At 40.1% G+C, this 16,744-nt stretch overlaps 1 protein-coding gene across 1 annotated transcript in view; it reads left to right on the forward strand.

Annotated features, from left to right (window-relative positions):
- LOC128687878 (protein lin-52 homolog) overlaps nucleotides 1-16,744 on the forward strand; it is a 27,904-nt gene continuing 11,160 nt past the window's right edge. Inside the window, exons 1-3 of the mRNA XM_070083501.1 lie at nucleotides 1-61; nucleotides 4,325-4,393; nucleotides 13,219-13,317. Of these exons, the coding sequence (XP_069939602.1) occupies nucleotides 25-61; nucleotides 4,325-4,393; nucleotides 13,219-13,317 (205 nt within the window). The 5' untranslated portion in view covers nucleotides 1-24. The remainder of the gene's footprint in view (nucleotides 62-4,324; nucleotides 4,394-13,218; nucleotides 13,318-16,744) is intronic.

Consider the following 16,744-nt stretch of genomic DNA (forward strand, 5'->3'; position numbering starts at 1 on the left):
CAGAGGTGAGTGTAAACAAACAAGATGGAGACTACTGAGGGAGGGAACTTTCAAGATCAGGGTAATTACTACCGTCAAAAATCTCCCGTGTGCACTCAACTCGAGACATTTCTGAAAAAAATACTCGTATTGTTTTGTATTTGTCTATTTTGCAATGCAGCAATGCTTTAAACATGGCTATTAATGTTAAGTGCAAACTCCTATGGCATGCAGATGACGAGTGTCTGGGAAATAAATATATATAGTTTATTTCTACAAGATGTATAGTTATTTTTTTACAACACTGAAGGACATGCAATAGCACATGTGAAATAGGCATAGGGAACAGACTCCTTTTGGTGGGCAGACATAAAACTGGACGAGTTTTATGTAAGGGCAAATAAATCTTGAAATCAAATCATCAGGTTACACTAATCAGCTTATATACACGATACAACAAGATATATTTGGGTATATATATATATGGTATAGCTACCTGCTGCCCATATTTGGGTATATATGGTATAGCTACCTGCTGCCCATATTTGGGTATATATGGTATAGCTACCTGCTGCCCATATTTGGGTATATATGGTATAGCTACCTGCTGCCCATATTTGAGTATATATGGTATAGCTACCTGCTGCCCATATTTGGGTAAAATAAGATTTCGTTCGGAGTTTTTACCCTGGAGGGTTAGCCACACAGGATAACCCAAGAAAGTACATCATCAAGGACTGTCCGTCTTATTTCCTTTGGGGTCCTCAATTTTGTCCCACAGAATGTGACCCACACCAGCCGACTAACACCCAGGTACCTATTTGCTGCTAGGTGAACAGGACACCAGGTGTAAGAAAATGCTGTAAAATGTTTCTACCCCGCCGGGAATCGAACCCAGGTCCTCCCTGTGTGAAGTGAGAGCTTTGGCAGCCAGGCCACAGGGCCTAGTATATATGGTACAGTTACCTGCTCCCCATATTTGAGTATATATGGTTCAGTTAACTGTTGCCTATATTCACCAAGAAGTAATTGGGCACCACTGATGCAGTAGTAAAAATGCTTGACTTGAGGTGTTCCTCTCGAAAACTGAATATGCAATGGGCCTCTTTATCATTCTGAAGAAAATCTTTAATACAGTAGGTCACAACATCCTACTGCTCATCCTAGACCATTATGGAATCAGAGGGCATGCTCTCGTATGTGAAGTCTGGCCTTAGTGACAGACGCCAACAAGTGACCATGAACGATTGTGCTTCAGTAACCTGATCGGCTACCATAGGGGTGCCACAAGGCAGTCTCCTGGGACCTCTGCTATTCTGCATCTATATCAGTGTCCTTCCTAATTCTTCACAGGAACTAAAACGAATTCTGTTTGCAGATTGCACAACTTTTCTTGTCTCAAATGTAGATCTGGCTTCACTCAGCATAGTTAATGTTGAACTTGGAAAGATATCTACCTGGATGATAACTAACACACTCACGTTTAATGTTCGTAAGAACATTTCAAGAAATTCCTATCAACATTAATACATACATAGATTCATAAAACACACCTTCACACACACCATTTTCTTTTTTTTAAGTCGAACAAAGGAGCTGCCGACCTTGTAATGTTTAGAAACAAAGCTCAAGATATTCATTTGATCATAGAAATAAATAATAAACCACTTTAAAGGAAGGAGAAGGACAAATTCTTGAGAATTTATCAGTGTCGCAAATTAAAACTGAACACAAACATTCAGAACATTTCTAAGAAAATTTTCAAAACAGTGGGTATTCTCTCAGAAATACACTTGTTTGTCACAAACATCTTTGCTTACTATGTTTAATACTCAGGAATTATTGTCACCACCTTAATTTTACCACTCCATAAAGTGAGCCTAATTGAACTGATATAATTTAATGTCAACTATCTGCCATTATCCAGTGTATCATTTTCAGCCTGTATCTTTGTACCCATAATAAATTCTTTCTTCACAGATAGTCAGCTTTAACACTTTAATCTTTTTGATTATCCAGCACCTTATTTAATATTTATTTAATATTTAATTTATTTCTACAAGTACATGTACAAGGTATACAGGCCTAGCTGACATCAGTGGCATACTACTACAGTGGAACCTCGCTTTTCGTCATTAATTCGTTCCAGAAAGTCAGACGAAAAACAAATTCGACGAAAACTGAAAAAAATATTTCCCATAAGAAATAATGTAAATCCAATTAATCTGTTCCAGACACCCAAAAGTACTAACAAAAAATACATTTTCTAGAGAATAACTGTAGTTTTACATACAGAAAACAATGAGAAATACTAAATATAAAGGACTAATGAAACTGATAAATGAACATTTAACATCACTTTTACCTTTATTGAAGACTTGTTGGCGTATGGAAGACGGCAAAGAGGGGAGAGGTTATCTCTACCACCATCACTACCACCCTCTACCACAAACACTACCACTTTCTACCACAAACACTACCACCCTCTACCACCATCGCTACCACCCTCTACTACCACCCCCTACCACCATCACTACCACCATCACTACCACCATCACTACCACCCTCTACCACCATCACAACCACTACCACCCTCTACCACCATCGCTACCACCCTCTACTACCACCACTACCACCCCCTACCACCATCACTACCACCATCACTACCACCATCACTACCACCCTCTACCACCACCCTCTACCACCATCACAACCACTACCACCCTCTACCACCATTGCTACCACCCTCTACTACCACCACTACCACCCCCTACCACCATCACTACCACCATCACTACCACCATCACTACCACCCTCTACCACCATCACTACCACCATCACTACCATCCTCTACCACTATCACTACCACCCTCTACCTTTGTAGAGGATAGTAGTGATATTTCTCCACACAACTTTGCAACTCATTCTATGAGTTCTTTCTTGAATTCTATTGTGTTTCTCACCTTCTTTATCAAAGGGCTGGCACTCAGAAGTTTCTTTGGCCCCAAGTTGGCTTATTTAGCAGTCACACTTAATAAACAAGCACAAAAAACAATGGATTATTACGAAATGTTTTGGACGATCATGCAGGGCAATGCTCACTTGACAAGAAACAAAGCCAGACTGACTCAGAACGCATGGGATGCTTTGTGCGAGTGTGGATGGACATGTTCGGTACGGTGGACCGTTGTCAACTCGATGAAAACGAAGGTAATGAAAGAAAACTTGGACAAAATTTTGACGAAAAAGTCATCGAAAACCGAATTCAACAAAAACCAGGGCAAACGAAAACCAAGGTGCCACTGTATATAGAAATCCGCTTGGTATGCAGAGCATTTCAGGCAAATTAGGTCAATTTTGTCCCAGGATGCGACCCACACCGGTCAGCTAACATCCAGGTACCTATTTTTACTGTTGGGTGAACATGGACAGTCGGTGTAAGAAAACACACCCTTATGTTTACACAATGCCTAAAATTATGTATGTGCTAAGACTAGAATTAAGCAGTATGTTAGTTTTAGGATTATTTTGCCTGATATTCTTTGCATTAATATTAAGTGGCTTTTTTTTAAGCATACTTTTGTATTGCATTATTTTTATGGCATCATAGTATCAAACCTGCAACCAAAATAAGCTTCTCCATTATTTTAACCTCCCTATGTATGCTCTTAGAAACAAATATTTTGATTTCAGTTGATTAATTTTGTTAGGTGACAATGATGCTCTGACTTTATTAGGTTATCCAGGGCTAATAATACAAGCAGAATGTTTAGGATCATCATATGTACCTGCAGTCTGACATGCCACTATAAACACTAACAAAGGCAGTGAGCAGAATTCTAGTCATGCTTTCTGCAGATTTATTGTCAAGTATCTTTGATGGCAAACACATTCTGAAAATGAAGTAAAAATAATAGCATCCCCCTGCTCCCATCTTTCAAGTGAAAAAATTAAACTTTTTTTTTATGAACTGAAGAATGAAAATATTAAAATAAGACAGTAAACATAATGCCAATTTCTGTATACAGTATGTGAAAATTAACAGAATTTAATGACAGCTATTTGTTGCTGATTAACCTACAATTATGAACAGCTTCAGAAAACATTTTTCTCATCCTTTTTGTGTACAAAAGAAATTTTCACTGATAAATTTATTCTTTCTCTAAAGTGGTATCTTTTATTTTTGTACATTTTACCAAAATCTGCAGTCTCCAAGCTAATATACCCAAAATATGCTCACAGCCCATAATTTTATGAGTACTGTTACTTAAACTAGTCTAAATTGTTAGTATATAAGTATATACCATCAAAATGATACTGTACTCAAGCAGTTAGTTATTTACAGAGATGGAGCCATCTCTACTGAGCCTTGAGAAACTTGACCGCTCCAGTCCAGATTTGTGGCCAGAACAAAGTAAGTTACCATGTCTACCCACATTTTGACTTATTATACAGTTCAGTAAAATCTCAATTTAATGAACCCTGATTTAGTGTATTTTGAATATAAAGGTCAGAATCTGTGGCCCATCATTGTCCAGAAACAATTGACAAAATTTGTTATATCCAGAATTGTTTGTTATTGTTATGGTCCACTGTGTAAATTTATTTTGCATTTAGTCTATTAAATCCAGAAGTGTCCATTATTGTTATGGTCCACTGGGTAAATTTATTTTGAATCTAAAGGACAAAGGCTATTAAATCCAGAATTGTCTGTTGTTGTTACAATCATGGATAGACAAAACCATCATTTGGATTTATCAGTCAGTCGGCATTAATGGATACCACCTACTTCCTGTTAGATTGTTAAATCAAGGTTTTACTCATATCTAACTATCCATACAGTACTGTACTGTATTTGAAAGTTGTTATGTTTATTAAACCCACATTTATGAACACATTAATAGTATTTAAAAAAATTACTCATTGAATTAAGATTTGAACATGCTTAAAATATTGTACCTAGATACAGGTGTCCCTTGCTTTATATGTTAGATGCAGTCCAGGCCCTTGGCTGGCACATAGTGATGTAGCATAAAGTGAACCAAATTTATCACATAAAACAGCTATACATCCTGAGACCTGCAAATTCCACGTTTTTCATCTTCTGAATTTGGTCAACAGATAACTGATATGATAAAATAACTGACTATTTGGTCCCACTGAAGTTGCCAGTAATCAGTAATCTACAGTACTGTACTATACTCTATTACTTTGAAGATTGAGACACTTGTGCAACATATGGGAATCTTTATTCAGGAAATGTTTTGCCACACAGTGGCTTCATCAGTCCAATACAAAGTAGAAAGGCATAAGGAGAGGAGTTTGAGGTAATCAGTCCCTCAGCCTGGAGTCGATGTGTTCAGCCATCAATCTTGTAGAATGTACAGCATAGGGCCGTAGACTTGGCTTATATACTGCAGTGAGGCGAGGCGAAGCAGGAGGAGGTGGGGTCATAGTGGAAATTCCACTAGTCAAAATAGGTCTTCGTCCAAAGGTTGGACAAGTGTTGAAGAATTCTTTGTAACAAGATCCCATGATGCTGCATTGTCTGACAGTTGTGATGAATGGTTTGAAAAACCGATAAGTTGAAGATTGAGACACAAATAACCCGCACATAAAAGAGAGAAGCTTACGACGACGTTTCGGTCCGACTTGGACCATTGACAAAGTCACACTAACCAGAAGTGGAGCAGGACGGCTATATATAGGCAGGAAGAGGTGGTGGTGGTGGTGGTAGTAGTAGTAGTAGTAGTAGTACAAGAATGGTATATAATACCGACAAGATGAAATTAAGACACATGCGCAACACCCGGGCATCCCTATCGTAGACATTTCGCCATCCAGCCAGCCACTGGATGGCGAAACGTCCACAACAAAGACAACCAGACATCGCACATGTGTCTTAATTTCATCAGTAGTTGTAGTAGTAGTAATAGAAGAGGTAGTAGTACTGGTAGTGGTAGAAGTGGGAAATAAGGAGGACGAGCCAGTAAATACAAAGGAAGGGGAGCACTGCAAGAGAGCTAGGTGCCCACTGAGGGAGAGCAAGTGCACAGAGGTGCGTGAAAGGGGAAGTGGTGAAATAAATGAAGAAGGAACAGAAACACGAGACAGAAGAGAGAAAGACAACCCAGAGGAGAAAAGGAAAGAGGAAAAGGGAAGAGGGAGAAGAAGAAAAAGAAAAAGAAAAAATGAGGAGTCAGGTTAAGTCACGGGTGTTCTGAAGTTTGGAGCAGTTTATAATGTAGTGGGAGAGGAAGGCATCTACAGAGACGAAGCCAGAGCTAAGGTTCATACAAGGAAAGTTGTGTATTAGAGAGGATTCAACTAGATGGCGACTGTTCGAGTTGGAAGTAGGGAAGACAGTTTTAGCAGAAGACCAGTCAATAGGATGGCTATGATCTCTGACGTGACAGAAAAGAGCATTGCTAGTGTCGGCAGGCCTAACACTATTTTTGTGCTCCCTAAGTCTGTCAGAAAGAGATCGACCAGTTTCTCCGAAGTATTGAAGAGGACAGGAGGAGCAAGAAATAGAGTAGACACCAGGAACATCTGTAGAGGGAGGAGAGGTATGAACGAGATTAGTGCAAAGAGTGTTAGTCTGGCGGAAGGTAAGCTTGATGTCTACCACTACCACTACCTCTTCTACTACTACTACTACTACAACTACTGATGAAATTAAGACACATGTGCGGTGTCTGGTTGTCTTTGTTGTGGATGTTTCGCCATCCAGTGGCTGGCTGGATGGCGAAACGTCTACGATAGGGATGCCCGGGTGTTGCGCATGTGTCTTAATTTCATCTTGTCGGTATTATATACCATTCTTGTACTACTACTACTACTACTGCTACTACTACTACCACCACCTCATCCTGCCTATATATAGCCATCCTACTCCACTTCTGGTTAGTGTGACTTTGTCAATGGTCCAAGTCGGACTGAAATGTCGCCGTAAGCTTCTCTCTTTTATGTGCGGGTTATTTGTGTATCGTTCCAGTCACAGTATTGTGCCTTTTTTGTTATTTATGGACCCCGCAGTTAAGCGTCATATTCTCTCCAACTTTTTTAATGTTCTTCCCTCTTTCAAACCCCTCTTTCGATCTTATGAGGCTGCTCTTGTTGCTACCAGGCGTTGTAAGAATCAGCTTCGCTTCCTACGTGACTGTCTTGCTGAACAAGTTCTGCCCCCTTCCTTCTCCCACTTCCTGAAAACCAACCCACTGGGCACTCCCTTTCCTGATCATGCCCATCTCCTACTTCAACAGCTCATTCTTTCTACTAAATCACAGGTTGAAAATGCCTTCTTTACTTTCCGTCAACGTCAACGTGCTCTCTTTGCGGCTGTACCACAGGATCTCTGTAACCTTCTCTCTACCATTGCCTTTGACACTGCTCGCCTGAATACACAAATTCATTCTTCCAAACTACAGAATAAACTTCAATGTCTCATCTAAGCTAGCCCTTGGTTTAAATTCTCCCTCACTGACTGTGTTACTAACTTGTCTTCTGTCTCACTCTCCCAGTATGAGCTTGAACTTCTTGGTTTTGGCCTTTCCTTTGCCACTTCGCTTACTCCTCGCGCTGGTATTTCCCTGATTAGCTCTTTTGATTCCTTTCGTCAATCTCGCTCCCGTAATCTTCCTGACTTGTCCACTTTTCGTGGCGCTCTCCTTCCTGCTCTTGTTAGTCTGTTTTCTAAGAATCACCACCTTCCACGCCATTACCAACTTGCCCTTTCTTCTCTTAAATCCAACACTAACATTGTCATACTATCTTCTGACAAAGGTAATTCGGTAGTTATCCTTGATCGCGAGGATTACCTCCATAAAGCTGATGTCTTGCTCTCTGACTCACGTACCTACACTCCTCTCATTTCCAACCCTCTTGATTGCATCAAGGGAGCTTTCAACAAAAAACTAAGGACTCTCTCCGACCTCTGTCCTCCTGACTTTGACCTTGTTCAACGGTTTCGTGTCATCTGTCCCTCTCTTCCCTATTTCTATGGCCTTCCCAAAACTCATAAACATGATATTCCTCTCCGTCCTATCATATCCTCTAGAGGTTCTGTCTCTTATTCTCTTGCTTCTTGGCTGGCCAAAACCCTCACTCCCTTTCTTGGTACTTTTTCTCCTGCCCACCTCCGTCGCTCTCTCCCAACCTGTAAGATGCTTAGTCTTGATGTTGAGTCCCTCTTCACCAATGTCCCTCTTGATGATGTCCTTGATTTCCTTAGAGAGAAGGCCCATGAAGAGTTTCTTCATCTCCCTATACCTACTGATGTCTTTCTTGATCTTATCTGCCTCTGTGTGGACTCTTAACTCCTTTTCCTTCCAAGGGAAATATTATTCTCAAACCTTCGGTGTCGCTATGGGCTCTCCTCTCTCTCCTATCCTTGCTAATCTTTACATGGAATACTTCGAGACTGTTCTTCTTCCTACCCTCGATGTGCAACCTTCACTCTGGCTTCGCTATGTGGATGACATTTTTGCTCTGTGGCCTCATGACTCCAGTCTCTTCCAACCTTTTCTTGAAGCTCTTAATAATCTTGCCCCTTCCATTAAGTTTAAAGCTGAATGGGAATCTAATTCCTTGCTTCCTTTCCTTGATGTCCATGTCCACCGCTCAGATACAGGTTTTTTCTTTTCCGTTTACCGAAAACCTATGCACAGTGGCACTTACATTCACTACTTTTCCTGTCATGCTTCCCCTGTCAAGAAAAGTGTTCTTATCTCCCTCTTTCTCCATGCCCTCCGCATCTGTGATCCTCAGTTCCTTCCAGCAGAAATTTCCACTCTTCATAATTCGTTTTCCCGTCTTGGCTACCCTTCCCATTTCATAGACTCTGCCCTCTCACGTGCTAAACGCAATTTCTTCTCTCCCAAACTCTCTACTCCTGGGAACTCTTCTATCCTCTGCCTTCCCTACATTTCCGGTCTTTCTAATCTCAACAGTTCTCTCCGTCCCTTAGACATCAAGCTTACCTTCCGCCAGACTAACACTCTTCGCACTAATCTCGTTCATACCTCTCCTCCCTCTACAGATGTTCCTGGTGTCTACTCTATTTCTTGCTCCTCCTGTCCTCTTCAATACTTCGGAGAAACTGGTCGATCTCTTTCTGACAGACTTAGGGAGCACAAAAATAGTGTTAGGCTTGCCGACACTAACAATGCTCTTTTCTGTCATGTCAGAGATCATAGCCATCCTATTGACTGGTCTTCTGCTAAAACTGTCTTCCCTACTTCCAACTCGAACAGTCGCCGTCTAGTTGAATCCTCTCTAATACACAACTTTCCTTGTATGAACCTTAGCCCTGGCTTCATCTCTGTAGATGCCTTCCTCTCCCACTACATTATAAAATGCTCCAAACTTCAGAACACCCGTGACTTAACCTGACTCCTCATTTTTTCTTTTTCTTTTTCTTCTTCTCCCTCTTCCCCTTTCCTCTTTCCTTTTCTCTTCAGGGTTGTCTTTCTCTCTTCTGTCTCGTGTTTCTGTTCCTTCTTCATTTATTTCACCACTTCCCCTTTCACGCACCTCTGTGTGCTTGCTCTCCCTCAGTGGGCACCTAGCTCTCTTGCAGTGCTCCCCTTCCTTTGTATTTACTGGCTCGTCCTCCTTATTTCCCACTTCTACCACTACCAGTACTACTACCTCTTCTACTACTACTACTACAACTACTGATGAAATTAAGACACATGTGCGACGTCTGGTTGTCTTTGTTGTGGACGTTTCGGCATCCAGTGGCTGGCTGGATGGCGAAATGTCTACGATAGGGATGCCCGGGTGTTGCGCATGTGTCTTAATTTCATCTTGTCGGTATTATATATCATTCTTGTACTACTACTACCACCACCACCTCTTCCTGCCTATATATAGCCGTCCTGCTCCACTTCTGGTTAGTGTGACTTTGTCAATGGTCCAAGTCGGACCGAAATGTCGTCGTAAGCTTCTCTCTCTTATGTGCGGGTTATTTGTGTATCATTCCAGTCACGGTATTGTGCCTTTTTTGTTATTTAAGATTGAGACACTTGTGCAACATATGGGAATCTTTATTCAGGAAATGTTTCGCCACACAGTGGCTTCATCAGTCCAATACAAAGTAGAAAGGTGTAAGGAGAGGAGGAGTTTGAGGTAATCAGTCCCTCAGCCTGGAGTTGATGTGTTCAGTCCATCAATCTTGTAGAATGTACAGCATAGGGCCGTAGACATGGCTTATATACTGCAGTGAGGTGAGGCGAAGCAGGAGGAGGTGGGGTCATAGTGGAAACATCCACTAGTCGAAGTAGGTCTTCGTCCAAAGGTTGGACAGGTGTTGAAGAATTCTTTGTAACAAGATCCCATGATGCTGCATTGTCTGACAGTTGTGATGAATGGTTTGAAAAACCAACAAGTTGAAGATTGAGACACTTATGCAACATATGGGAATCTTTATTCAGGAAACGTTTCACCACACAGTGGCTTCATCAGTCCAGTACAAAGTAGAAAGGCGTAAGGAATTCTTCACCACTTGTCCAACCTTTGGACGAAGACCTACTTCGACTAGTGTTGTAAACAAAATTGTAAACAAAAGCGTTATGTACGTATTAAGGGCGGTGACTGGGCCAGCCGCAGATTCGTATAGTTTGCTCTAATGCTGGACCAGAGAAAACGTACGAAACTCGGCAAAGTTTCACCAAAAAAAGTGGTTGAAATCTGAATTGTGCAATTTCTGCACCGGACAAAATCCGGGGGTCCACTGTACATGCTATTGTGCTTCATATAAGAATAATATTGACCCTCATGTCTCATTAAAAGCTAGACCCTCAGTGGGAACAAAGATAGTTTGCCTCACTCCATTTCTCCCTCTCTACCCCTCCTCCTCCCATCCCCTCTCTCCCTCCTCCCACTGTCCTCCTGCACCTCCCCCACTCTCCTCCTCCACCTCCCCCACTCTCTTCCTCCACCTCCCCACTCTCTTCCTCCACCTCCCCACTCTCCTCCTCCTTCACCTTCCCCACTCTCCTCCTCCACCTCCCCCACTCTCCTCTTCCACCTCTCCCACTCTCCTCTTCTATCTCCCCTCTCTCCTCGTGCACCTCTCCCACTCTCCTCCACCTCCTTCACTCTCCTCCTCCACCTCCCCCAATCTTCCACCTACCCCACTCTCTCCCTCTTTCTCCACCTCCCCCACTTTTCTTCTCCTCCACCACCTCCCCCACTCTCCTCCTCCATCACTCCTCTCCTCTCTCCTTTATTTTCTATTCTTCTCTTACTATACTTTGTCCCTCCTTTGAAATCTGCTTACCTGGAGTTTACCTGGAGAGAGTTCCGGGGGTCAACGCCTCTGCGGCCCAGCCCGTGACCAGGTCTCATGATGGATCAGAGCCTGATCAACCAGGCTGTTGCTGCTGGCTGCATGAGCCACAGCCTGGCTGGTCAGGTACCGACTTTAGGTGCTTGTCCAGTGCCTGCTTGAAGACAGCCAGGGGTCTATTGGTAATCCCCCTTATGTTTGCTGGGAGGCAGTTGAACAGTCTTGGGCCCCTGACACTTATTGTGTTGCTGACAACATTTCAAAAACTGTCAGTCTGTAGGTCATTTAAAAGTAGTTACTACCTGTTACTTTTTTGTAGACTTTTTTTTTTATTAAAACTATTACCTATCAAAAGATTTCTCATTAGAACTTGTAATCAACAACTGTTTCACACATAGATATGTCATTAACCCTTTCAGGGTTTTGGCCGTACTAGTATGGCTTACGCACCAGGGTCCATGACGTACTAGTACTCATAAATTCTAGTGCCTTCAAATCTAGTGAGAGAAAGCTGGTAGGCCTACATATGAAAGAATGTGTCTATGTGGTCAGTGTGCGCAGTATGAAAAAAATCCTGCAGCACACAGTGCGTAATGAGAAAAAAAACACTTTGACCGTGTTTTTGGATTAAAACAGTGACTTTGCACTGTATTTTCGTATGGTATTTATTGTTTTATTCTAGTTTCCCTGGTCTTATTGTATAGAATGGAAGACATATTACAGAAATTGAGATGATTTTGACTGCTTTTACAGTGGAAAGTACCTTGAAATTGAGCTCAAAGTAGTAGAAATGTTCGATTTTTACCAAAGTTCAAAAGTAAACAGATCGTGCTAAGCATCCAATACACGTCAACTGGCGAGTCTAATATTCTTTCACAAGTGCGCCGATATTATTTATACCATTTCTACACTAATGTAGCAGTCTGCATAACAGTAAATCTTCTATTTTTTGTGAGAATAAAAATTCAAAATGGAAAGCAAAAGAATGTAAAAGGGGCATGGGGACGTGACTAATGAACAGAGGAAATGTTGTTTTAGTGCCAGGAATGTCTTTCTTGTTTATTCTGGACCCTATTTGGAAATTGGCATCTTTTGAAATTTGTGTGAAATTGGCACAATTGCTGAATTCTGACCACTGTATTGGATAGTTGAAATCGGTAAAGTGGTGGTTTCTTGTACTCATTCGATAGAAAAAAATGGAGTTCTAGCGAAATAGTTATGATTTTTGTCGACTAGTACATTGGAATTGGCCGAAAATAGGGCTCAAAGTGGGCAAAATTGCTGATGCATAAACATCGTCGAGACCGCTAACTTCGCGAGAGCATAATTCCGTAAGTTTTCCATCAAATTTCATACTTTTGGTGCCATTATGATCGGGAAAAGATTCTCTTATCTTTTCATAAGATTTTTTTTTTTTTTTTTTGTTTTGAAATTTGTGGGGACCCTGAGAACAAGTCTCTGAGAGGGCTTGTGGACCCTGAAAGGGTTAATGGTGTAGTTATTAGGAATGCAACTGATGACTAGATAAAATGTATATAGGTATGGTGAAAAAAGAAAACTAATTTATTTGCACATATATTTACTATGTATACAGAATAAATTAATAAATCTTTGTTATGGTAGCAACATAAAACTGAAATATCATACAGTAGTAAAATTTTAAGCTTGTCTTGTATTTAGTATGAAATCCATACACATTTTATTTAATTAATTTATACACCTTGATAACATGAGAGATTCTAACCCATAAAACATTCATTGAATAGTATACTGTGCAATACACCTCCATAAATATTGTACCTTCATTTCTATATGCTATGGTATGTAATGTGACAGTATACCTTACAGAGTGCACCAGGTTTTTTGAAGTACTGAAGCTATGTTTTCAATAATATTGTAGATGAGTTTTTAACCAAAGTTGTATGTAATGTGATATTGTACTGCAGTTCCAGGAGTATATGACTTTGCCCCAATGATGTCCCCACAACTTAGTCCCGACTCACAGAATTTGGACCTTGAGGAACAAGATTTCAACCTCCTTTACCGTTAGTACTGTGTGTTGTTATTTCTCTTGGCTGTGCTCTTTAAGCTGATATTTAATGTAAGTGTTAGTTAGCCCTTCATTCAGATGATGGTTTGACTGGCAGATGGTCCTGAAAAGTATGGTAAAGAGTTTCCAGAGCAAGTCTTTATTCCCAAAGTCATAATGCCATAGCTGGAACTATTCATGTATAATCTGCACTTTAGAGAAGAAACTTATGATGCCATTTTAGTCCATCCTGGACCATTCAAAACATCATGACATGTTTCCTCTCCAGAGTTCAGGTTATTTGTGCTTATTCTTAAATTTTGTTCAGTATTGAGCTTAGTTAAAACCCAATTTAGCTCACCATTGAGTGAAATGTCATCTAAATAATGACTGGCTCTGCAAACCAGGTCTCTTGTACCAGTCATATATTTCTACTGCTGATTAATAAACATTATCAGATTCAGTAATCTTCATTATAAAGCTTTTTGGAAATGCAATTAAATAAAGTGCCCCAAAATTAAATGGTATGTGAGAAGGCCTTCATAGTATGTGCTATTTAATTTTGGATGCACTTTTTAAAATTTTATTTGCAAAAAGAAATCATGCTGCATAGAATATTTTTGTAAAAGAGATTACTGTATATTCCCTGAATATTGTTAATTGTGTATGTGGACCTTATATTAGGTTACCCTTGTTGAAATCCAAACAGACTAGTTGTGTGTGTATGTTACACAATGCTGTGATCCATACTGAGTCTGAATTCAGGAAAATACAATATGGACCTTATGTCAGTCCATGCAGACTGCTTGTGTGTGCATGTTACACAGTAATGTTATCTTGACATAATTTTAAAGAGAATGTTTGGTTTTTAAAATAGGTTGGGTGAGAAGTTTGTAGTTTTGTAAGATAGAAGGAAAATTTGGTTAAATCCTGTTAATCTCATTGAATCTAGCATTCAGCATTCTTGTCTGTAATATTCCTGTAACTTTCCAATGCCTGCTTTCTGTAGATTGTGCTGAAGCCTGTACTTTGGCCAGACTTTTCTTTAACTGCCTGATCAACTAGTCTGTTGTTACCTGTAGTTTACAAGCTACACATACATCACAGACTGGCTGCTCAGGAGCCTCTTGTAGAAACTTCTCCAGGTTCTCCTTGAAGACCTGCACTGTACCTTTGTCTCAGCAATATTTCTTATATCTACTGGCATGTGGTTGTAGAGTCATCAACCTTGGACCTTGACAGTGTTCTCTGTGCATTGGATTTATTCTACACCACCCATATCTTTCACTCCAGTAAGTTTTTTATTTGGTGTGCAGATTAGATTTTTTTTTTTTTTAATTTTGAGATCTTAAAAAATTTTCTGCTTTTTTGGGTGCTGGAGGAACATCATCCTATTTTTTCCATGTGTTGTTCAGTTCATTATACATGATTTTTTTTTAACATGCCGTTTTCAAGAACATACTGCCATATTATTAATCAGTGGTCATCTGTACATTAATACAGTGCTTCCTTTACATCTGCAGGGCATGCTATCTTATAGGTCCCAGGAAATCCAGATGCTGCAAATACAGTATCACTAAGTGTTATTTATCTACTGTACAGGAGGTCCCCGCTTTACAGTGTTTCACTAATACAGCAGTTTTCAGTTATTCCCATTCTTTATTTATTCAAGTTACCTACAATAAATATATTCACCACTCATTATAAGCTAAGTATAAAAATATTTTAAGGGATGTGATTTGTGTACTGTTTATGCATTTTTTAGGCTTAGCTTTATTGCTCTCCTAATATCTCTTATTAGGCTTTTATATACATTTGAAAGTGAAAAAGGCTATGTTTCACTTTACAGCGATTTTTGCTTTACAGTGGTAGCTCGGAACTTAACCTTCTGTGTAAGGGTCCTTTCTGCATTTGAAAAAATCTGATCTGGGGTTCATTTTGTATTTCACAGGCTATTCTGTATTTTTAAAATATTATTCTAATGCTGACATTCATAAGAAAGAGTTTTTGTAGATAAAAGAGATTTGGACATGGGAAAATACAGTGAGAACAATTTAAAAAAAAATTTTAGTGGCAGGACTCCATGTTGCCGCCAGGCGACATGGAGTCCTACCACTTGCAGAAATGTTGCCGAAATACCTTTTTTTTCTCGTATTTTTTTATTTTACATTATTTTTATGTTCTGATAATTACAGTTTATAGTAGTTCCTGTGATTTTATAGTCATACTTTATTCTGACACTAATATTGGGTACGGAAATAGTAATCAAACAGTCACAAGCACACTGACAGGTGAACATGTTCATCTGCCTTAGTCATATTCTTTTGTCTAGAAATATATATAAATTATTTATAATTATGTAAGTGTATTTATGTAAGTGCGTTTGTACGTGTATGTTTGGGGGTCTGAAATGGACTAATCTACTTCACAATATTCCTTATGGGAACAAATTCGGTCAGTACTGGCATCTGAACATACTTCTGGAATGAAAAAATATCATTAACCGGGGGTCCACTGTATATATATGAAATTCCTTGAAATACAGTGTCAGACAAGTGCCACTCTACGCTGCTGATGGTGCAGTCACTCGTCACTCAGTATTGCTGATCATACACTACTCCCAGTGAACCTTGGCATGTTTTTTTATCTCTTCTCACTGTTACATCTATCTGTCTGTCTAGCTCTGTCTGTTTATCTGTCTCTGCTGTCTGTCTTGTCTTTCTGTTTTCCTGTCTCTATCTGCCTGTGTATGTCTCTCTGCCTGTGTGTGTATCTCTGCCTCTCTCTCTCTCTCTCTCTCTCTCTCTCAGAGAGAGCTGCTCATGAACCAACAGGTATTACCCATGTTCCAGAATCGTCACTTCTGATTCCTGAACAAGTGGAAATGCGTATTACTTTCCACAGTTATGCTTATGCCTCATATCTATAAGCACAGTATAGCACTTTGTCTGGATTTTTTTTTTTGTTATCCTAAGTAATTTACACCATGATAACTATACTTATGTGTACCTGTGAGACAGAGATAGAGACAGCCAAAGTCAATCAGCCACCCAGCCAGCCACTCAGCCAGTCAGCCAGCCAGTCGCCCAGCCTGCTGAACATGATTACACATGTTCCAGAATCGTTTCTCTTAACTTAGGGCATAGGTTATAGGACATTCTGGCAGGATGACTACCAGTAGTATCAAAACTGAAAGGATGTAGCACAAATGTTCCACATGGGTTATTATCGAGGTATTTTTTTTATATTTCCTTGACCATTTGTGGCCACATGCATCTCAAAGCCACTAAACTCAGAGTCAACATCACTTTTCTCTTAACCCTTTCACTGTTAGTGCCATAGTACTACAGCTTACAAGCCAGTGTTGGTGCCGTAGTACTACACCAAAATTCTAGCAGCTTCAAATCTAGCAGGAGAAAGCTGGTAGGACCTACATATGAGAA

This window comes from Cherax quadricarinatus, chromosome 10 (genome assembly GCF_038502225.1).
Source record: "Cherax quadricarinatus isolate ZL_2023a chromosome 10, ASM3850222v1, whole genome shotgun sequence".
NCBI classification, from domain to species: domain Eukaryota; kingdom Metazoa; phylum Arthropoda; class Malacostraca; order Decapoda; family Parastacidae; genus Cherax; species Cherax quadricarinatus.